This window comes from Cololabis saira, chromosome 9 (assembly GCF_033807715.1).
Source record: "Cololabis saira isolate AMF1-May2022 chromosome 9, fColSai1.1, whole genome shotgun sequence".
Lineage (NCBI taxonomy): Eukaryota > Metazoa > Chordata > Actinopteri > Beloniformes > Belonidae > Cololabis > Cololabis saira.
In genome coordinates, this window is record NC_084595.1 from 26,412,841 (window position 1) to 26,435,906 (window position 23,066).

The window sequence follows — 23,066 nt, forward strand, 5'->3', positions numbered from 1 at the left end:
GTAAAAATACTTTGCAAGGATAAAAACGATGAATCTGCTCTTTTTAGAGGAGAAACATATCTGACCAACAACAGCAGGATCCAATGGAGGTAAAGACACAATCTCTTGTCCTTACTGTGGATGGCAGCAGAGATCTTTGCAAAAAACTTTTTTCCTCACAAAGGCGTGTCCTTAACGGTCCATACGTCCTGCCTTCCCCTATCAAGAAAACGCCCGGAGTGAAAATATTTGTAGACAGGCTAACAAAACGAGAACACTGCGATACGCGGTCTGCGTTTCCATATTTGCGCTGAGATTTCGCTCCTTGCGACAATGCCTGCAGTTAAATGCTTCACGATTACATACGACCTGCTGAATGAGAACGGAACGTTTTCAGAGGGAGACATTATCACGGGAAATGTAACTGTGGCCTTACAAAAGGAGACCAAAGTTCAGAGCCTGTATATTAAGGCCAAAGGGGACGCCGACGTGCGTTGGACGAGAAAGCGAGGCGACCGTACATATACATACTATGCGCACCGCAGATACTTCAAACTAAAGCAGTTTTTACTCCCAGAGGACGCAGATGGTAGGCAGTACACGTCTTGTAGGTGATGCATGTCTAAATACATTCCGTTCAAACTCACAAGCTCCCCGTCACGGATTTTGTGATGTTTAAATATTCACTTTTTAAAAAATGTCAAATATCACCACAGTTAGAAAACAATGTAAAAATGATTAAAAAGGAACAAGCTATGTATTTAAACATGTTTGACTGTAACTTCTCGAACATTGTTGCTGGATTTTTAGTACAGTGCCACGAAGTTGGGTTTATGTAATAAATGAAATGCACCGAACTGGAATAAAGTATGGATGAGAAGCATTGAAATGGAATTTCTATCTGAAATCCATCTTCTCACTTGTTTTACAGCACTTTCTATACATGTGTTTATCTTTCATCTGTTTCATCTGTTAGAGGATTTCAGTATCATATATTATAATATTTAAGAAGAGTAAAAAAACGAATTTTCCTTTACAGAAACTGCATTGTCTGAAGGGATCCATGTGTACAAATTCAACTTTAAGATACCAACAGGGTAAGTATCTGACCTCCAAGATATTTAACCAAAACATCATGCTGACACAGTGACATAATTCTAACAAACGTGAGCATAACAATTCTCCTTTGAACACTCTAAATTGATGTTAATACACCTTTTGTTACTTAATTCAGCTCTACCTTCCCATTTACAGAAGCATACCATCATCCTTCAGGGGAACTCATGGAAAAATAGTTTACAAACTGGAGGCCAAGTTGTCCAGGAGTTGGAGAATCGATTCCACAGCAGAAAAGGAGATACGTTTTGTCTCCAAGTCTTTAACAAATCTTCACTCTCTAATGGTATTTAATATGTCTAACTATACATTTGCAAATCTGATATATTACCCATCACCCTTATATTCTTGCACAAGGTAATGAAATTTTAATGTCATAGTTTATGTCAATAGTTGTCTCAGATGCAACACCGCTCCATGGTAAGAGACATTCACATTAATTTCTTGTCCTTTTCAGACACGCAAACAGTTTTGTTTGTATCTGTTTGAGAGCTGAGATATCCAACTCTGAAGCCTGTGATCTTACTGACTTATTATATTGGAGAACATAAACTCTTTTCATAGCAGACGTTTCAACATTTTTAGAGTCAAAAACTGGTGTGAATTATGTTTACTTTCCTGATTAATGAGAAAGTATGACCGTTTAATTATGACATGCTGCACAGTGCTTCCCAGCCAATCACAGAGTTTTACATGTAGCTACAGTAATACAACCTTGTAATAGTGGTGACAATGAATCAAAACACTAAAGTAGCAGAGGTGACTTCTAAACAACTGAAATTCTCATAACAAGTCTTCACAGGCCCATCACTTTGAGCTATATCACCCATGTTTTACCATAGTTGTTGCTGTGGTTTTCTGTTAAATTGTTTGTGTACGGTATTAGTAATCACAGTAGCGACTTTGAATTGTATCTATGAAAGAAGTGTATCAACAGGATTTTTCTTTCATTGTAGACACAGCAAATTGGTTCAACAAAAAAGGAGATGGGGCTTTTCTCAAAAGGACAAGTACACATGGATGTCGTCACTAATAAGAAGGCATATGCTCCAGGTATTAATGCATTTCTTCATATGTTCTACAGTCTTGTGCAAATTATTGTTTTTTTATGTGAAAAAAAATGAAGCCACATGAAAAAACAAAAATACAAATCACATGGGTTATACCAGGCGTCTTTATGATTCCATAAACAGGGAAGCAGAAATAATCTTCCTTATACAAAATGTCTAATGTCCCTTTACTTGACTCTGCTTAAACTGGTTCTTTTGTTCTAAATTAGTTTATTTCATCCACTTGATTCCCTGTTCCTTACTGAAACTTGGCTGAAGCTTGGGGAATATAGCAAACTGTTAACATTATGCCCAAAACACATGAAGCTTTTTAATTCACCTTGGCAAAATAGTTGTGGTCGGGCTATTGCACTTTTTTTTTCTTAAATCCCACTGTTGCACTGCGATTTTTTTGTTTGTCACTGGTTGAATGCCTGAGTAACTGTATATTCATCAAGTGTTTTAAATTTGATCAAAATTTTAATCTTTTAGATTAGATTAGATTCAACTTTATTGTCATTACACATGTACACAAGTACAGAGCAACGAAATGCAGTTTGGCATCCAATCAGAAGTGCAACAGAAAGTATTATAGTAAATACAGTATATACAGATTATAAATTAAATAATGCAGAGATATAAACAACCTATCCAAGGTTGCTAAACCTTTTGTAATTTTTATTGTCTATTTCAATGTCATTGCTCAACGCACAACCATGGCCACACTTTGCATCTAGAATACTGCATATATCTGGTCTACCCTTCGCCTCTTCAGATGTCGAGGATTTGAGTATGTTATAGTACCAGTACCAGTCTCCTAAGCTTTCCACTTTGCTTCATTCTGTTCCCATTCCTCATCAATTATTAGTTAGTTACGCCCGCACTGTAAATGCTTTGACCATAAATGATTTCTCTGATGTCTGTATAGCCTCCTCCCTTTAGCAGTGTTAAAGGGATACAGCAACATTGTGGAAATTAGCTCAATTGTTGTCAACCACAGAGTTTGCTAAGAAAATAAATGGCGCTCTTTGACAAAGCCCCTGCTAACCTAGTTTAGAATAACTGCTAGGAGTGGATTGCTGCACATATCCTAAGTGAAAGAATACACTTTATTGAATATATTCTCATTTATATGTTGTGACTTTGCGCAGAAATAACAATGTCAAATGAGATGCCATGATCTTGTCAACAGGTACAGATAAGGATATTTTGGCGAAGCATCACAACAGGCACAGTGATTGCTCGTACCAGCACTGTTGCCAGGTGGTTTACAATCAGAGTTTGAGAAATCAATTAAATCTATCAGCTAGATAGATTATCTTCCAAAATCTGTAGTTCTTTTTTGTGTATTTGGAGATGAAAAGCTATGGCTCTGGATCCTTTGGCCCAAGCAATCATCATCATTAAATGTCAGTGTGCAAACAAAGTCAACAAAGTCAACTAGTGATGCACCGAATGGTCGGTAACTGAAATTGTTCTGCCGAAAATAGCAAAAAAAACACTTTCGGTGTTCGGTGGAATAAGTGGCGAAAAAAACGAAAAATTAATAACGGCGGGTTGAGATGACGCAATCAAACAGTGTACAGCGTGGAGTGAAGGGCGTGTGGTGTTAAATGCAGCAAACATGTCAGCATGTCAGATCATTACTTGAATGTGGGTGTTACGGCCCTGTGGCCTCTGTGTCTCTTTGTGTGTGTGGTTGCTCTGCCTCTTCCCAGGTCCCGCCCCCTGCCTTCCCACTCGTTGATCACACCTGCAGCCAAGCAGCCATGATTGGGCGTGGCCAGCTACAAATACCTGGGGAGAGCTGCAGTTCGGGGCTCTGTGTGGGCCTTTGTGTGTGACGAAGCCGTGTGTGTGGCAGGTTTCTCCAGTCTGCTGTGGTTGAAGTCCGGCAGACCAGTTGATCGGCTCTCCTAGTGGGGGGGAGCCCGCTTTATGTTTTGTTTGTTCTTAATAAATGCGCCACGGCTCTGTTGAAGCATTGGTCTCCTCCTATTTTATCCTTTGGGTCCCACCTGTGTTACTCCCCTCACGCCCTTATGCCTATGGGGACGTAACATATTTGGGGGCTCGTCCGGGAATACGAAGGATAACGAGTGAGTCAATGTTTGATTGTTTTTCGTGGTGGTGAGTTGTTGCTGGTGTTGGGCAGGTGTGTTTGATGTCTGCTGATTTTGTCTTGCCTGGCCATTGTGTGAACTGCCTCCCCAGAAGTAGATGATTGAGCTGGGCTGACTCAGTCGTCCTTCCTGCGGGCACTCGTTTATTATTTTGTCTTTTTTGTTTTCGGAGCAAATCCTGGGTGGGGATTCAATTCCCTGGTGGGGGTAGGCATTTGGCCGCTGGTCTGTGGCCTTTCAAGTGGCCCCGAGCCTGGCACGCTCCAGAAGACAGCTAAGCCAGGAATAGTTTTGGTTAGGTAGGTTCTGGGGAAGTTTGTTTCTGGTCAGGTTGGCCTGTGTGTGTTTGCGGGCATCTATGTGCATTCTGTTCATCACTGGTGGGTGACTCACAGGTGTGTTGAGTGCTAAGCCAGTTGTTTCAGCCTAGCAGTGGCTTTGCTGTTCACTTGATTAGCTCAGGGCTGTTGTGTTAGTGCTCAACAGGCTAGTCAGTAGCCTGTGGTGTGGTAGCCTTGTGTGGCTGGTCCATTGAGGATGGTGGTGTATAGTGTGTAATTGTGTTGTGTGTTTGGTGTTGTGGCGAGCATGGCCGCCTTCGACCTGGTTGTGTTTGTGGCTAACCCCACTCTGAGCTTGCTAGAAGCATGTCGAAGGGAGGACCTGCATGCTATTGCTAAACATTATGGCATTCCTGTCTCCACTGCGCTCCGTAAGGGAGAGCTTAGGGATGCTGTTGTAAAGGGGTTGGTTGACAAGGGTGTTCACCTGCCTCCAGTGGCTATTGGGGACCAAGGGGAAGGGGCATCTGTTGTGGCAGAGCCCTCGGGTGCGAGCTGCTCTGTTTCTCAGGGTGGGGAAGGGGCTGAGGAGGGGCGCTCCGCTCCCAGTGAACAGGGGAACAGCAGTGATGGTGAGGGGGAAGAGAAGCCGTACACGATGCCACGCTTTGACCCCCTCTCTGCTGGGTCTACTCCTGGCTCTAGGCTAGATGCCCGGGTGAAGCTGCGTATTGCTCGTCTCCAGGTAGAGGCTCAGGACAGGAAAGAGGAGCGTGAGGCTCAGGAACGGAAAGAGGAACGTGAGCTTAGGCTACAGGTGAAGAAGTTGGAAGCAGAGACTGCGGTTAGGATGCGTCAGCTGGAGCTGCAGGGCAGTGAGACCCCTGTCAGTGCTCCTGCTGTAGGTACACAGTCTCCTGCATACCACCCTCCCGTCTTTGACATCAGTAGGCATATTTCTCTAGTTCCTGCCTTCCGAGAGTATGAAGTAGAGCCATACTTTGGTGCGTTTGAGCGCATAGCTACTGCCTTACACTGTCCAGCTGACGTGTGGGCCATCCTGCTGCAGTGTAAGTTGACTGGAAAAGCTCAGAAGGCGTGTGCTTCCCTCTCTGTGGAAGACAGCCTTTTGTATGAGAAGGTGAAAGGCGCTATACTGCGTGTGTACGAGCTAGTCCCAGAAGCCTACCGACAGCGGTTCCGCAACCTTAGAAAGACCTCCGGTCAGACATACTCTGACTTTGCTAGGGAGAAAGGGATTCTTTTTGACTGTTGGTGTGCTTCCTGTAAGGCTGATGACTATGTGTCTGTGCGTGAGCTCATGCTGTTGGAGGAGTTTAAGGCCTGTGTTCCAGAGCGTACAATGGTCTATCTCAATGAACAGAGGGTAGCAACTCTACAGCAGGCAGCCTCCTTGGCTGACGAGTTCACCCTCACACACAAGGCAGTGCTCACTAAACGTAAGTCTTCCCCCGTGAGTTGTCTGAGAGGGCCACTGATAAGCAGGTCCCTCATGTCCCAGCCTCCCGGTTGAGGGTGAGGACAAATAGGCTGTGTTTCTTCTGCCACAAACCTGGCCACCTGGTAGCAGAGTGCTTAGCTTTGAAACGCGAGCAGCAACTCCTCAGCTCTCAGAGCCGGAGGCCCATGCCATATGGACAGGTGCAGTCACGGGTCAACTCTGGGCTGGCAAAGCTCAGAGGTGACACCTTATCTCACTGTCTAGCACGACCCAGAAGCAAGAGTTTGGATGGAGGAGGGAGACCTCCAGCTGGCCAGCTGCCTCGATATGGACACAGCCTCCTGGAGGAAGCCAGAGCCAAGATCTGCGACCTAGAGAATGTAATCGAGTCCCAGCAGAACCATGTGGAGGAGCTACAAGAGGCTCAGCAAACATTGAGGGTCAGTCATGATGTAGCAATTGAAAAGAGGGATGAGCTGTCGGCTCAGTTGAAAGATGAGCGGCTGAAAAGTTTGGAGCTGAAGAAGCAGTTGCACAGCACCAACATCACCAAGATCCAGGTGGAGCAGTTGCAGGAGCGGATTGCTGAGCTGGAACAGAAGCAGCAACTGGAGGAGCTGAACAACCGCCTGAAGTTATTCAGGAGAGAGAGTGATGACAGTGCGGCTGAACTCACGGATGCCCTGCTGCTTGTTAAAAAGCGTAAATCCCAGGAGAATGGAGACCTGGGGTTCATGGCAGAGATAGAGGTGAGCAGCAGTCAGGAGAGCTCTGTCAGAGAGCTGCAAGCTGCTCACGCTGAAACCATCCAAGAGCTGGAGAAGACCAGAAACCTGCTGAACATGGAGAGCCAGATCAGCAAAGACTACAAGGTGGAGCTGGAACCTACACTCCAAAAGATGAGCAGGGACAAAGCTGAGAATGAACAGCAGCTGGAACAGCAGGCTCAGCTGCTGGATGTGAGGGCAGCAAAGATCACCAAGCTGGAAGGTCAGCTCAGAAACATTGTTTATGGCACCAAGGCCTACGCATTCAAACCCTCCAAGCTGAAGACAACATCGTGGCTGACGCGCTATCCCGTGGGTGAGACATTATTGCCCAATAACAAACCCGGAGGGGTTTGTTTTTATGGGGGGGGGGTGTTACGGCCCTGTGGCCTCTGTGTCTCTTTGTGTGTGTGGTTGCTCTGCCTCTTCCCAGGTCCCGCCCCCTGCCTTCCCACTCATTGATCACACCTGCAGCCAAGCAGCCATGATTGGGCGTGGCCAGCTACAAATACCTGGGGAGAGCTGCAGTTCGGGGCTCTGTGTGGGCCTTTGTGTGTGACGAAGCCGTGTGTGTGGCAGGTTTCTCCAGTCTGCTGTGGTTGAAGTCCGGCAGACCAGTTGATCGGCTCTCCTAGTGGGGGGGAGCCCGCTTTATGTTTTGTTTGTTCTTAATAAATGCGCCACGGCTCTGTTGAAGCATTGGTCTCCTCCTATTTTATCCTTCGGGTCCCACCTGTGTTACTCCCCTCACGCCCTTATGCCTATGGGGACGTAACAGTGGGGGAAAAGCAGAGGACACGAGAAATGATCCAGGCTGAGTTGGATTTGGGAAAGCCGCTTGGTGATGCAGACGGTCACGTGACGCACAGCGCAGGAGACTACAGATGCGGTGCACGAACCCTCACTGTCTGATATGTTTGACGAGACCCTCCAAGAAAATAACCCAGATGCCAGGCAGACGACAAGCGCAACCGCTCAACAGTTAGATGGTTAGTCCCCATCCCCAGGAGCGATAACCCTCTCGCATATGGGGGGACTAATCAAGGCCACTTTCCTGACTTGGCACAGATGGCACGCAGGTAATAATAATAATAATAATAATAATAATAATATTAATAATAAGCTGTATTTAACATAAAAGCAATAAAACAAATACAAGCACTGAAGAGTGCATAAGAGAAATGGAGATATGATACAATAATATAAATAATTAGGCAGACTACTTGTATGGGAAAGGGATTGTGATTTTTGATTTATGCAATGGTGAAAAAATTGGCAAAATAAATGAAAAACTGTGAAGAACCATTGTTCGGTATGTTATTCGGTATTCAGTCAGGTGTTTATTTTTTTCGGTTTCAGACACAAATTTTCATTTTGGTGCATCACTAAAGTCAACCATAGTTGGCTATCGCATTGGCTGCTGATCACTGGTTAGTCACACTCTTTGTAGGAGTAGCAACAAGGTTAAGGTGGTGATATGCCAGGTAGTGGCACTATGCTAAAATGAGAATACAGTTTATTGTATGTATCTTCTTATAGAATTGCTACACTGAGGATGCTGAGGTAGCAGCAGGTTTCTGAGGTTTAGTGATATTCAATCCCCAAGTTTTTCAAGACTGGTTGTTGTAGGGGAATCACACTCCTCTGCCTTTTTGGTAAGCAAGTCCAATCGATTGTCGAACCTCAGATTCAGGGGGAGCAGGGTGAGTTTCCTTCCAGTCAGGGAACATTGCTCCAGCTATTTACCCTTACTAAGATCCTGTAGCGGGTCAAACCTGTTCACATGCTTTGTGGACTTGAGGAGGGCATTCAGCCATGACCCTCAGGGTACACTGTGGGGAGTGCTTTGAGAGTACAAGGTTCTGGGTTCGTTGCCTCTGGTCATTCAGTATACAGACAGAGCAAGAGTTTGGTCCACATACATTTGGGCCTTTGGTCCACTAACGGATAATGACTACCGTATTTTCGCGACCATAAGGCGCAACTTTTTTTTTTTTTTTTTTTTTTAATGTGCCGGGCGCCTTAAGAAACGGTGCGCCGTGTCTATTACCTGAATTACGGTAATGTAAGGCCATGAGAACGGTAAAGGGAGAAGGGGGCGAGTGAAGCCCCCGTGAGCTGCGACGTGAATGAGACTCCACTGAGCTGTTTAATGCGAAACAGATGATGAAGACTTTTAAGGATTTGCTTGATGTGTAAAGTGAAATAAAATACAATCAAACTAAGTTTTGCTCCGCTCTATTTAAATAAGCACACTTGTGTGTGTGTGTTCTGCAGCGCACGTGTGTTTTGCATGTCGGAACCGAGGAAGCACCTGCCGTGGGGTTGCGGGGTCCGATCGCCGGTTCCCCGCTGCAGATCCGGCTGAAATGCCGGTGCTCTTTCCCCGGGAGCCCCTACTACCAGTCCATGTGGGCTGCTCCGGTCCCGGCCGGTCGGAACCGGTGACTTTCCCCGGTTAAAGCCGCGGTGATGGGCGCTGCTGCAGCCCGACTTCCTGGTTCCCCAAGCGGTCCGATGACCTGGTTCCCGGCCGCTTTGGGAGCAGAGATTTCTGGGGTCTGTCTCAGGTCGGATCAGCTTCACACTCTGAGATTTGCAGCCAAATCTGTCGGTTACAAACCCGGTACCGGATCCCGACATGCGCGGGTGTGTTCGCGGCGCGACACACACACTTACTGGTTTATGTGGTGCTTGCCTGGCGCAGCTGATGGACAGAAACTGTATGGGGATTTTTAAAAGAAAAACTTTGCATAAGACGTTTCCAGCCGGAGTCATTATAAGGGCCAATGAAAAGAGGGGGCTGGATGAAGGGATGATGATCAAGAAGCTGAGACAGGTCTGGACATTCGGACTGGCGCAGCTGAATTAACGGAGCTCCTGTCGCATACAACCCGGTACCGGCTCCCCGACAGCGCGTGTGTGTGAGCGGGTCCAGCGCGAGGGTCCCGGGACCCGGGACCGCCGCGGGGGGGGGGCGGACCGGGACCCGGGACCCGGGACCCGGGACCCGGTCCAGCGCGGGGGAGCAGACGGGGAGCGGACCCGGTCCAGCGCGAGGGAGCAGACGGGGAGCGGGACCCGGGACCGCCGCGGTCGGGATCCGCAGCACAACGGGGTATGAAAAGTTTATTTAGTCTTGTGCTTGGCTGCCACGCTGGACAGAAACTGCCGGCTATGGTGATTTTTAAAAGAAAAGCGTTGCCTAAACAGACTTTTCCAGCCAGAGTGAAATGAAGGGCTGGATGGATGAGGAGATGATCGGGTGGCTGAGACAGGTTTATGTGCAGCAACCCGGTGGTTTTTTTAAATTCTTTAATGCAGAAACAGAATATGAACCTTTGAAGGGTTTGATTGATGTGAAAAGTGAAATAAAATATCAAACTAAGTTTTGCTTCCGCTGTATTTTTAGCACGTGTGTGTTTTGCAGCGCGTGTGTGTGCAGCTCCGTCTCCGTAGACATAGACGGATTACCGCATGGGCAAAGTGGGCATGTGCCCAGGGCCCTGGAGCCAATGGGGGCCCTCGGCTTTCAAACATTTTTTTTTTTTTTATGTGTAAATTAATAATAAAAATAAATAATAAATACATTTACAAGCTCATAGGGCCCCGTTTTGTGTGATACGTTCATATATAATCGTAAATTGTAGGCTATAATTATGATAAAATGTGCATTGTGCGGTCAGTGTGTGTGTGTGTGTGTGTGTGTGCGTGCGTTCGTTCTTCTGAACAGGTTTGTGACTTTACTCTGCTTTCTGCAGCATAGGCCTATAGGCTTGGCTCAATAAAAGTGAGAATAAATGTTGTTTGATGGGCAGGATGAGGTGTTGTTGAACGTTAAAATGACTATCATAAGGGCCCATGGAGAATGCTCCGCCCCCTCTGTACTGAGACCCGCGCTCTGCCACTCCGCCATCCACAATCACACGGTGTGATTGTGGATTCTCTGCGCCATTGTGTGACCAAACTGAGTGATTGGGGAGGGCATGCACCGTGCACGTAGGATATTATTGTGGGTAGGGGCCCATAGCGAGTTTGTGTCCAGGGCCCGTGGTCATGATAATCCGTCCTTGTCCGTAGACGGCGCCTTTTGGGTCGGTGCGCCTTATGTGTGTTTTAAAACCAAAAATGACACACAAAACTGAGGGTGCGCCTTTCCACACAGTGCGCCATATGGTCGCGAAAATACGGTACTAATATATTTGTGCCTCTCCTCCCTCTGTTCTCTATCCTTTCTGTTCTATTTCCCTCCTCTTTTCTGTTTCTACCCATCTGGGCTCTGGGCAGCAGGAGGGTACCCCCTTATGAGCCAGGTTCAACTCAAGGTTTCTTCCCTCTTTAAGGGGACTTTTTCCTTGCCACCGTTTGAAGGTTTCTCTCCTGCTAGGGGAGTTTTTTTACTTGCCATTGTTACTTTAATATTTGCTCAAAGGTCATGTTCTAGGTCTCTGAAAATCGTGCAGGGACAATTTGTATTGTTATACATACTATGTTAATAAAATGTAATTGGATTAAATTGCTCAAGAGGTGTTTCAGACATTTCCAGGGGGAGACATTGGGACAAACCCAGGACACACTGCGACACAGCTGGCCTGGAAACACTTTGGCATTCCCCATAAATGCTGAAGGAGTTGGCCAGAGAGAGAAAGGTCTGGCCCTATCTGCTTAGGCTGCTGTCCCTGCAACACAAGCAGAAGTTAATAGATAGTTAGACAGTTAGCTTGACCGCACATGAGCTAACAACCTAAATTACGCAATATCCCTTCAAAAATTACCACACCTTTCAGCTAGACTTTTACTTGTTGATTTTTAAGTTTATTCTACCTGTGATTTCCTAGACTCAGTGGCACCTGTTAAACTGAGAAAACCCAGAACGTAATCTTGGCTAAACAGCTGTGATCATAGGCAGATGTGCTACACAATACTCTGTATTTAACTGTGAAGTCCTATCATTAAAGAAGTCTGTTCCATACAATTGATGAACTCCTCAACAGTCATTGATTTCTGTCTAGAGCCATTTACAGCCATTTGCAAAAACTTTAAAAACCATTCTCTACAAGATAGATCACATATCATCTATAACCCACATCTTCAGGGGGCTCCTTGTGCTGCAAATGTTAATAATTTCTTGACCCCATGTCTCTGTCTCCCACTGTTAACTCAGTTACTCATTCTAAATCAAGCTATGGTTCTCTGCTCATCACTCACACAATTTTTTTAAAAGTTTTGTAATGAGTAGCACTGTTTATTACTTTTATCAGAAATAGCCGTCTCATAAATGGAACTGTCCACCCTCCTTAAAAAGACCAAGCTCTGAGCTCCCATTACTAATCAGTTATGAAAAATAAATTAGGCTCACTTTCATTCCTTCTTAGATGAGAACATCAGACCTCAGGACTCAGACCTCAGGAGTACATAAGCAGTCCTGCTTAAAGTTTCAGACAGCTTTCTGTGGTCTTTACACAACAGAAAGTAAATGTGCCGTTGTCTCTCTTAAACCTTAGTGCATCTTTTGATACAATTAATTGCTATATTCTTTTAAACTGTCTCAGGAACTATGTTGGTATTCAGAGGGCTGCTCTCAAGTGAATTGCTTTCTAAATCCTGTTTTATGGAGAGATAATTGTCTTGTTCCCTTTTTTTTTGTCCAAAGCCCAAATTTCTTATGAAGTACACTTGAGGTCCATTTTTGGCCAATCGTCATAGTACTAAATATGTTTCATTTAGGTGCCATTTTCCACAAGTACATCAATGATATTGTGGCTCCTCCCAGTAGAAAGTATGAGACCCGAGCTTGTTTTAAAAGACAGGGTTTATTCCCGGTCACGGACCGACCCGTGAGAACTAAAGAAAATAAAAATGAACAAGCAATCATGTAAATACACGTGCAAAGGCTTGTAGCTTAACATAATTACACAGACACACAATTAACACACCTCGTAGGCTGCACACTACCAAAAGGGCTGAATCTTGTCCTTTCTTCTTTCTTTGTCTTCTTTGTGAATATTTCATTTTGTTACTAACATTAAATTTGTCGCTTGAGGAAACAACCATCCGTTTTCTCCCTTACCATGCTTTGCCAGTTGGTGTTGCTAAAGGTGGTACCGTCTAGAAACAAAAATATAAACCATACGTCCGCACAATATGGGCAGGTAGGAACCAAAAATTATATAAATAAATAAGAACATTAAACTGACATGTGGGCAGTTACAGATAAATGCTTTTGAGTGAGGAGTGCACATATTTCACTGCCTTTTGAGGTGAAATCCTCATTGGCAAACAATTTGCTAACTACAACAGCAACAATTTACTTCTATAGTGTCAGGGTTTGACATTTCTGTTTTCTGTTCTGCCCCGCCTGTTTTCCATCTGCCCTGATTGTTTGCACCTGTGTCTTGTTGTCCCCTGTGTATATTTGGTCTTGTCTTTCCCTGCTCCCTGTCGGTCCGTACTGTTTGCTCCCTCCATGTTCTCCTCGTCAGTTTTGTCATTCATGATCCTGGTTCTTTTTTATCCTGCCAAGCAGCGCCTTTGGTTTTTGGTCAATAAATCCTGTTTTTTGGTGAACTCTCGCCTCCCGCTCTCCTGCATTTGGGTCCTCAACCAACACACACCGTGACATATAGCACCTTTCTAGCCCACGGACTAGCCAAGGCAAATGACAGGTGGTTGCTTTTTTGTGTTGACGCACCACCTTGAGCCCTTGACTCCAAATCTCCATGCACATGTTGTCAGATATATTCATATCAAAAATGTTATAAATACATTGGTGAAAAATTGCGTTTTCTAATTAATTAATGTTGGTTAGCAGATGTCCATACTGTCTTCTCACTGGATGGCATGAAAACAACTGCAGCCTTAATATCTTTAATGATGTACTTTTGCAACCATTTGTATCTGAGTATGAGCCAAACCAGTTGTCTCAACTGCAAATGATGCAGACCGCTGCTATAGTATGTGTGTATGACTGGTATCAAAAACTAGAGAGCATTACTTCAGGTATAGTATCTCTTCACAGGTTTCTCATAAGGCATAGAATTAGACATTAAAATGAAACTGAAAATGTGAGCAGTTTTACACAGGTCTGCTCCTGTGTGTGTTTCGAAAGTTTTCTGACGTTACTCTGCCACCAGATCTCGTGGATCAATTGCTTTTAACTGTTGCTCCCTTGTGGTTACTCGGTGAGAGAGAGGGCTTTTACTGTGGCCACTCTCAGGGTTTGAAACAATTTCCGTTGTCAGTAAAATGTGCCCCATTAGTGAATCATTTAAGACGCATTTGAAGATCTACAAATATTCAATTGCTATTGACAACACTAAGTGTCTTTAGCATTCTGTTGTTTCTTTCTTTTAGAAACTTATTTTAAAGCTGTTATGATTAATTTTGCCCACTATGTTTTAAATATTAAACATGGATTTGTGTCTTCTGTTCTCAGGTTTATTGTTTCCTCTTCTGTTTCCCCTTCTCTTCTTCTGTACTTTTTTTCCCCTGCGGTTGTGCCTGAATGTTGTATACATCCCTTTGCTTAACACATTAAACATTTTGTTTGTTTTTTTTGTTGTTTTTTTTCAAGGTGAGACATTAATGATTGTTGCAAAAATCAACAATTCTTCATCCAGCGAGATGATCCCAAAATTTAGTATAATCCAGAATATTGTATTCCGTGCCAGAGGAGATACCAGACATGAGAACAACGTGATCCACAAAGTGGTTGACAGCTCTGTTAAAGCCTATACACAGAAGGAGGTCAAGTGCACCATGAAGATTCCCAGAGATCAGATGATGACAATTCAGAACTGTGAGATTCTCTCAGTGGAATATCATTTAAAGGTATGTAACATTGCAACAATAATATTATGGACAAGTTAAACTAATCTTGTGAAAACCCATTGAAATTGAGAAAATTCAATATTTCACTTTTTGTGACTCTCAGATGATGATTTTGTTTTATTTGAAAAGTAATTCCTCACATACTAATTTAGCAGACGTATTTTTCCTCAGGTGTATTTGGACATCAGCTTTGCTTTCGATCCGGAGGTCGTGTTCCCACTGGTCATTATACCTCCAGACTTAGCTCCTGGCCATCTGAACGGAGGAGCGATTGGGGGTCCAAGCCACAGCGACTTCCCTTCCCCCACAGTGTCTATGGGTCCTTATCCTGCATCTCCTAAGTCAGGCAGCTACAGATACCGAGGAGCCCAGAATAATTCAACACCTCCACCTGCCTACCCCAGTAGCCCACTGATGTATGCGGGTTCACCGGGTGTGTACCCCCCTCAGCCAACACGCATGTATGGGGCCTACAATAACTCTCCACGGGCACCTTCTCCATATGGATCTCCATTCTCATCTTCCTCCTCATCCTCTGTGCTTCATCCCCCACCATCTGCTCCAGCATTTCACCCTTCTCCATCAGCCCCACCCATCCAGCCACCTCCTCCCCGCCTGTCTCCAACAGCTCCCATGTACAACCTAATGCCTTCTGCACCCGCAATGAACACAGACTTCCTTTCTCTGTCAGATGAAGCTCCTCCAGCATATTCATTACTTTTCCCATCTTCTTCTCCTGAAAACTCTGATGCTAAGTAATCACATGAAAGCTTAATCAGTGAACAACATAAAATATCAAGGGTTAACCATATTAAAGCAGACCATCTAACAGTGTGAAATGTAGATGGTAATTGTGTGTAGTATTTACTGTGAGTGTGTTGGTACCTGTATGCAAAGATAGTGCTTTTGCACTGTGTGTGAGTCATCTGGATTATCACTATCACTTTGTTCAGCTGCTAATGTTGTAACTGTAAACCTCAGTACTCAGGAAGCACTCCACACACCACTCCATGTTACAGGGCTTGTTCACCTCCAAAGTCTTCTTTGTTTGAGCATGAACCCATATTTGTTTTCCTTAACTCTCATTACCAACAAAACTAAAACATTGTCTTTGACATTTGTGTTTTTTTCTTTTCAGCTGTAAACTAGTAACAGACATTTATGTTTGTGTATTGTTATGCAATGTGCCTTTTGTACAGTGGGTGCTAACTTCAATTGTGGAAGTGAATATGCTCTGGTGTGTCAATACCAGATTTGCTTAGCAGGGAAACAAATATATTCTGATGTATTTTGAAATGCAAAGTAAAATGATAACATCTGACCATTATTTATGAACTAACAGCTGCCTGGTGCATGTCAGTCACTTTCCACTCAGATGCAAAAATCCCCTATTGGAAAGCCACTAACAAGTTTTTTTTTAAAACAAATGTAAGTATTTCTCCCTTATCTGTAGATATGAATAAAGATACTTGAAATTTCTTAAGTGTGAGAGATGATGTTATTACAGAATTATGAAGTGCGTTTAAATTACTTTCAAGGCAGCAAAGCTGTTTTTACAACTGTGGTTCCAAAATGGTTGGGACATTGTGTAAGATGGACATAAAAACTGAATGCAATAATTTGCAAATGTAATGATCCGTGTTTTATTAAAAATATTATGTAGAAAAAATCTCAAATGCGGACATATTACTGAGCATAAATTTGTGAAAACTTTGTACACCGCATCACGTATCATGCTGTCAAAAAAGTTGGAAATCCTGTTCCACCTTTACTGAAATAATTTGTCACCATCAAATTCAAAATCATCTTATGTATTTGTCTTAATATGGTATATTTTTTAGATTATTCTGTTATGTACTTCACTGTTATTGTTTTTTAATATAGATTTTAGAGATTTGCAAATCATTGCATTCTGTTCTTTTACAGTATTTGTTTCAGGATCTTTTTTTTCATTCAACATCTGGTTGTAAAAGGCACAGTCTCACTCAATTTAAATGGATGGATCTGAAACTTATAAGATCTTCACATTTGATCATATGCCTATTTACATGTACAGTCACTGAATTTGAATTGTCTGCTGTGCATTGTTCTTTTATGAAAAGTGGATTGCTTGAAATTATGCAATCAATGTATTAACTGTTTGAAATTGAGCGATAATGGGTTTTTTTATTATGTCATATAGCCTATGGGCGGAGCCCCACACGGCTATAGTCCTACAGTTACCAGCTGTTGCATCCAGTGAGTTTACAGGAGTGCTTTTGAACGACACACGTGAAATGTCCCCGATAAAGGACTTGGATATAATTTATCAAGTGCTGAATGAGGATGGCACCTTTTCTGCGGGAGACACTATCATAGGCACGGTAACTTTCACTCTGACAAAAGGCACTAAGCTTAAGAGTCTTTTTGTTAAAGCCAAAGGAGATGCACGCGTTCATTGGAGTGAAGGAACTGGAGACAACAAACAATCATACAGTGCGCACAAAAGATATTTTAAGGTCAAAGAATACTTGTTGGAAGAAAATGGTGAAGGTAAGATGCCTATTTACACTATTGTCTCATTTAAAAATTGGATAGCATTTTCTCTTAACGTCGTTTTTGACTGTATAACAGGGTTTGTTTTTGTTTTTGAATTTGATTAAAAAACAGCATCTTCCTTTAAAAACAAAAAATAATGTATCTTGGAGGGGTGCTGAGCTTTCACTTCCTGTTTCCCTTCCGAGATCCTGGAAATCCACTCTTCCGCGTCTAAAACGTTCTTTAAAGTCGTCTGTGTTACTATTATAGATCCATGCTGTGTTATCAGCTTCCTGGGCCAGTGTGTGTCTCGGACGCAAAAAGAAAACCTGCCAGATGTTTTATCCAAAGCTGCAATTTACAGACGCTGACTTCCTTATCATAAACTGTGCATTAAAAAAAAAGAAAGAAAATGCGTTATGGGCGTGTACAGCAGACCTAATGAAAGCTAACGGGTAGATTAGGGCTTTTTAAAACAGAATCAGAGCAATGGCCTAAATAAAATGTGTGTGTGTACAAATGATGAAATCAAAAGTTTTGACACATCGTCGTGAGAGAGTGGTGGGTCCAAAGTTTCATCTCAGTTTTATTCACAAGGTGTCATAAGCTACACTCCGACGCACGCACACGAAACACTTGTAGACAGCTGTGGAGAAAGTAAATTACAGGAAAGAAAATTGAGAACATTTCAAATTCAAAAGCAAGTTTACAACCTCAGAACAATTGTTTTAATCTTTTGAAAAATCTGATGTCCGGCCAGTGTAAGTGATATGTTTTATTGGTTTAATGCAACATAGCCTACACTCAATACAGACATTGATCACATCATACGGGAAGAAATAAGGGAGGAAAAATCAAATAAACTTGATTTAACTTTCATACAGTAGACCTTATGCCTGAATAACTTTTTCAATTTAACAAGGTTGAAATGATCCTTAAACTATTGATGACAAAGATTTTTAGTCAGGATCCCTTTATCCCAGACTAAAAAATTATCAGGCTTTTCAGCTTGATATTCTTTTTGAATCTTTTTTATTAAAAAAAAATACTATAAAGACAAATGTTCTCAAACTCAGAGAAGGAAATACATTGAAGTCTGACACCCAGACCTTGACTCATGTTGTAAACAAATTTAGGAGGAGGCAGAAAGCAGGTGGTATGTTGGGTATCACAGGCAACAAAGCTGATAGATTTTAAAGATCCTGAACCAGGGTTAATTTTTCCACCCTGGAAATGCATGACAATGAACACATTTTGTCAATGCAGTTGTTAAAATGTAGTTAACTTCCCAGTAAAGACTTTGGAAAGCACCAATGTGGCAGGGTGGAGGAGAAGCAGCCACTCAGGTGATGGGTCACAGGTGTGTCCCATCAACCTCTCCACCCTGCCTGTATTTATAAGGCGTGGCTGCACAGCAGCAAAGGGGCTGTGAAGGAGCTGAAGCACGTGTGTCCTGTGTGTTGGGTGAAATAAAAGGTTCCTGCACGTGTCCTCTCTGTCCTGTCGGTCGGCCCCCGTAACACTCGCCCTGCTACAACCAACTGCAGATGAAAACAAAGTTGTGTAATCATTTGAGAGGAAGATGTTGATAAAAATGTTTGCAATGAGTAGGCCTAAATGTGATCAAACAGACTGACCTGTGGGGTAACAGATTTGAATCTCTTAAGTTGCACTTATGGTGACACAAATCTTCTTCAAAACTATATTAGCTGAATTAAATCTGACAACAAATGTATTTATAAAAATAAAGCCATCATCACTGAAGGTGTGTTCCAACAGACCTAATTATGGACAGCAGAGGTGCTGGTTGCAGCTGAGCTGTCAAAGCAGTCAAAAGCTGTCACCTCAAAGCACAGTACAGGATATGATACCAAACATCTTGATAGGAGCCAGATATTTTTTTCACTTTGGAGTTGCCAATGGTGGGATGCAACGGATTGGAGTGGGTGAACTTATAGCCCCTTGACTTGGAGCCATGACTGTGCGGTTTTCTCCAGTGAATGAAATGGTAGCCTCCTTACACCTTTGGGGTGAGGGAGGGGATTCTAAATGTTGTTTGTGACAATTCACCAAACAACAGTTTGGAATACCCAGCCCTCTTGGTGTCTCATGTGCTGGAAAGCGCTCCTAAAGGGGGCTCCATTGTCCTACTGGGGGTACTTCAAGACTCACATGAGTAATGACAGTTATACCTGGACAGGTGTAAATGGGTGGAACATGTAGTGATGGTAAACTTCTTCAACTCCCACCTCCAGCAGCACTTCAACCACATCTTGAGGGAGGTGGGGGAAATTGAGTGTGAATGGTGTTAGGTCTCAGTAGGCGTTGGACTCAAGTCAAGTGCATGACACAGGAAGGCAGAGGTGGAGTTTAAAGCCCGGAAGGGCATTTATTGCGGTTTGGGAGGAAAAAACGGTTGAGGTCAGGCGGGCTGGATCTAAGGCAGGCTGGGGTGACCGGAGGGTGAAGGAGTGGAGTAGGTTGGCTGGCCGGCAGTCCAACCAGATCGCAGCACAACGGGTAGGAGAAAAACTGTAGAGTAAACAAAAGAGGCAGTCATCAAAAAATCACTAAAGATAGCCTCAAGAGTGTCAGCCTACAAACTATATATGTGACATACACAGACTGGATACTTGCCAGGCAATTCCTAGGGAAGATCTGGCGATGAATGACTAAAGAATTGGGGTTTAAATAGGCACAGGGATCAGAGGGAAGGTCTATGCAGGGGTGCTGTAGAGGAGGGTGTGATCGATTGTCGAACCTTCGATTCAGGAGGAACAATGTGGACTTTGTACAATCAGTTCGTATGTGTTTTGTGGAATTGGAGAAGGCATCCAACCGAGTCCCTTATGGCTCTTTGTGGATGGTACTCCAATAACACAGGGTACTTGTTGCGTTGTTATGGGCTATCCAGTCTCTATACAAACAGAGCAAGAGTCCGGTTTGCATTGCCGGTAGTAAGTTGGATTAGTTCCAGTTGAGAATAGGAATCCATCCCTTTGTCACCAACTCTGTTCATAACTTTAATGGACAGAATATAAATGGTGCAGTCAGAGGATAGAAGGGATCTGTTTTGTTGGCCAAAGGATTCAATCTCTACTTTTTGCAGATGATGTTGTCCTATTGCATTCATCAAACCATGATCTTCAGCTTTCCTTGGGCGTTACACAGGCAAGTGAAAAATGGTAAGGGATGAGAATCAGCACCTACAAATCTGAGGTTCTAAGTCAGAAACAGGGAGAATGCCCTTCCCAGGTAGAGAACAAGGTACTGCCTCGAGTGGAAGTGTTTAAGTATCTTGTGGTATTGTGGTATCGTTATTGATTAAGGGATGAATGGAGCAGGAGATTGATGGCCTGATAGGTGCAGTATCTGCAGTAAGGCAAACAGTTTAAGAAACAGCAAGCTCCCACATATACAAATGCTGGTGTAAACACATGAATTAACACAGAGCCTTGGGTGAGCTTTTCAGATGCAAAAGGCCCTTACAATTTCTCTGTACTTTTGGAAAGTCTACAAAAACTGCTAATTATTCTTACTTTTTCTGCAGGCAACAACCTTCAAGAAGGAGAACATCATTTTAAGTTCAGCCTAAGAATCCCACATGAGTAAGTAAAATCTCTAGCTTCAAGCATCTCCTGTATTAGAACTGTGTCATTGTTTCCTTTGCTTTGTTCTGTCTTTCAGGGATATGCCACCGTCCTTTAAAGGGGCAAATGGAAGCATTATCTATGCGCTTGAAGCAAAGGTCTCCAGGAGCTGGCGGTGGCCATCTACAGCACGAAAAGAACTTAATTTAGTTTCAAAATCATTCCCTTACATTGATCAAGCATTGGTAAGTGGGACACTATAATGCTGCGTAGTCTCATATGATCAAACACCTTTAAAGAGATTTACATGGATAAAATAAAAAATGTGGTTTCAAAATTCTTTATGTTTTCCAGTGTCCCCAGTCTGGCTCAGTTAATAAAGATGTAGGAGTTTTCTCCAAAGGAGAAGTCCAAATGTCTGCTAGTGTTAACAGAAAGGCTTGCTCTCCAGGTAAGGCAGCTTGAGACTGAGATGGAAGCTACTTCAGTGCCATTTACACATAGACTTCTGTGTTTGTCTTGTTTTTTTAAAGTCCAGTTGTTTGTCAGTGGTGATATTAATACTATATATATTTCACTGTGCACTGATACTATGATTTGCTTTTGATAGGTGACACTTTATCCGTTTTTGCCCAAATCAACAACTCTTCCTCCAAACAAATAAAGCCAAAATTCAGTTTAGAGCAGAAAACGGTGTACCGTGCTGGTGGCTCCACCCACAATGGCCTTGAAACCCTTTTCAAAATGGTTTGTGACCCTATTGAACCAGACACTGAGGAAACAGCTTCCTGTAGTGTGACTGTTCCTGATACGGCCATCTACTCTCTCCATAACTGTGATATCCTCTCAGTTGAATATCAAATCAAGGTATGTAATAATGGCATATCGATGATACATGACTTGAGAAATAGATTGCTTTTACTCACGGCAAATTACTTGCAGTAAAATACAGCTTTTTTTCCACTTCTCAACTAAAAGCTTCAAAATTCAACAGAATTTATACAAAACAACATCAGAATACAACACGATGTGTATAATAACAAACAACAATATTTTTTTATATTATTACATTACATTTAATTTGAATGACATATCCATATGTGGCACTTGGATTAATTTTATCACTAATGTAGACTGATATCATCTTTCAATTTGTCTCTCCCCAGGTGTATTTGGATATTAGTTTTGCTGTTGACCCAGAGGTTGTTTTTCCTCTCGTCATCGTGCCTCCTAGCTTTCCTGGATTTTGTGAAGATGTGGAGACTTATCCAACTGATGCCATGGGGGCCCCAAGTGGCAATGACTTCCCTGCTGCTGGCTTTCCTATTGGAGTTTATCCTGTACCCTCAGGCTCTGATGCTTGTGCATACCCCACACCACAGCCGACTCAGCAGACAAACATAACAAATGGCTATAACGACCAGGGTCCACAAAATCCCACTCAATATGGGTTTACAGATGCAGTTATCATGCCGCCGTCAGTGCAGTATCCATCCCCTGCCGTTCCACCTCAGTATGAACAGGGACAGGGATCACCCTCTTAGACTGGCCCCGCTCCCCCTCTCCCATGACACGGATGTGGGATTGGTTTAGATACAAAAAGGTTCATTTTAAACACAACTAATGTGTTCATAGATGATGATAACATTACTCAGCCAATTCAGGGATGTTGTAGAATGAAAATCTGCTCTGCATCTGTATCCTTTTTACAGGCCATTGTATCACAAAGTTAAACTTTATTAAAGAATTGTATCTTTCTTTTTTAACAAATGCAAGATTCTGCATGATCACCGTGGTAACATGCAGATTTGGTTCTGTGTAGTACACCACATAAAAGTTTTACAAGAGCAAGCTATTGTGAGAGAAAAACAAAAACAGCATATGACCAAGCATGGCCCGGAAAGCTGACCCATTTGTCACAATAGGAAGAGGGGCTATCTTATTCAAATCGTGGATCTGTTTTCGTCTCGTAGCAGATTTATGTGCTTTAAAACTCATTTGTAGTCCATGCACTTGTAGCACAGTACCTAGGAACACTTGTTCTTGCCTGACAAAGTGGTAAACAAAAAGCATGCATGAAATGTGTATCATTGTGACTGTTCAGAGTTATATACAAAACATGAAGAAATAATAAACAAATAAGCCCAATTGAATCATTATTTGTGGGATGTTTCTTTTTTTGTCAAAAGAGTGACTCAAGCCAAATAAAGAGCGTCAGGAGTCTAAGAACAGAGTGAAACATTTAAAAATATTTTATCATGATTTTAAGTTGTTTCGAGTCATTTTGATCAGTAACAAAGCGTTACAGTGTGAAAAATCAGCGCTTAAACAGCATGTCCCCCTTAAGAGGCT

The 23,066-nt window shown here is 43.0% G+C and overlaps 2 protein-coding genes across 2 annotated transcripts; both read left to right on the forward strand.

The window, feature by feature from the left end:
- The first annotated feature begins 224 nt into the window (after positions 1 to 224).
- Positions 225 to 16,085, forward strand: LOC133450391 (arrestin domain-containing protein 3-like). The gene is made up of 6 exons (XM_061728972.1): positions 225 to 568; positions 1,019 to 1,076; positions 1,234 to 1,381; positions 2,052 to 2,148; positions 14,351 to 14,607; positions 14,779 to 16,085. Exons 1-6 carry the CDS (start codon positions 313 to 315, stop codon positions 15,364 to 15,366), a joined length of 1,404 nt encoding a protein of 467 aa, XP_061584956.1. The 5' UTR covers positions 225 to 312; the 3' UTR covers positions 15,367 to 16,085.
- Positions 16,086 to 16,842: 757 nt separating this feature from the next.
- Positions 16,843 to 22,867, forward strand: LOC133451027 (arrestin domain-containing protein 3-like). The gene is made up of 6 exons (XM_061729951.1): positions 16,843 to 17,139; positions 20,675 to 20,732; positions 20,812 to 20,959; positions 21,069 to 21,165; positions 21,325 to 21,581; positions 21,881 to 22,867. The coding sequence occupies exons 1-6, from the start codon at positions 16,884 to 16,886 to the stop codon at positions 22,256 to 22,258; spliced, it is 1,194 nt and encodes a 397-aa protein (XP_061585935.1). The 5' UTR covers positions 16,843 to 16,883; the 3' UTR covers positions 22,259 to 22,867.
- The last annotated feature ends 199 nt before the right edge of the window (positions 22,868 to 23,066 follow it).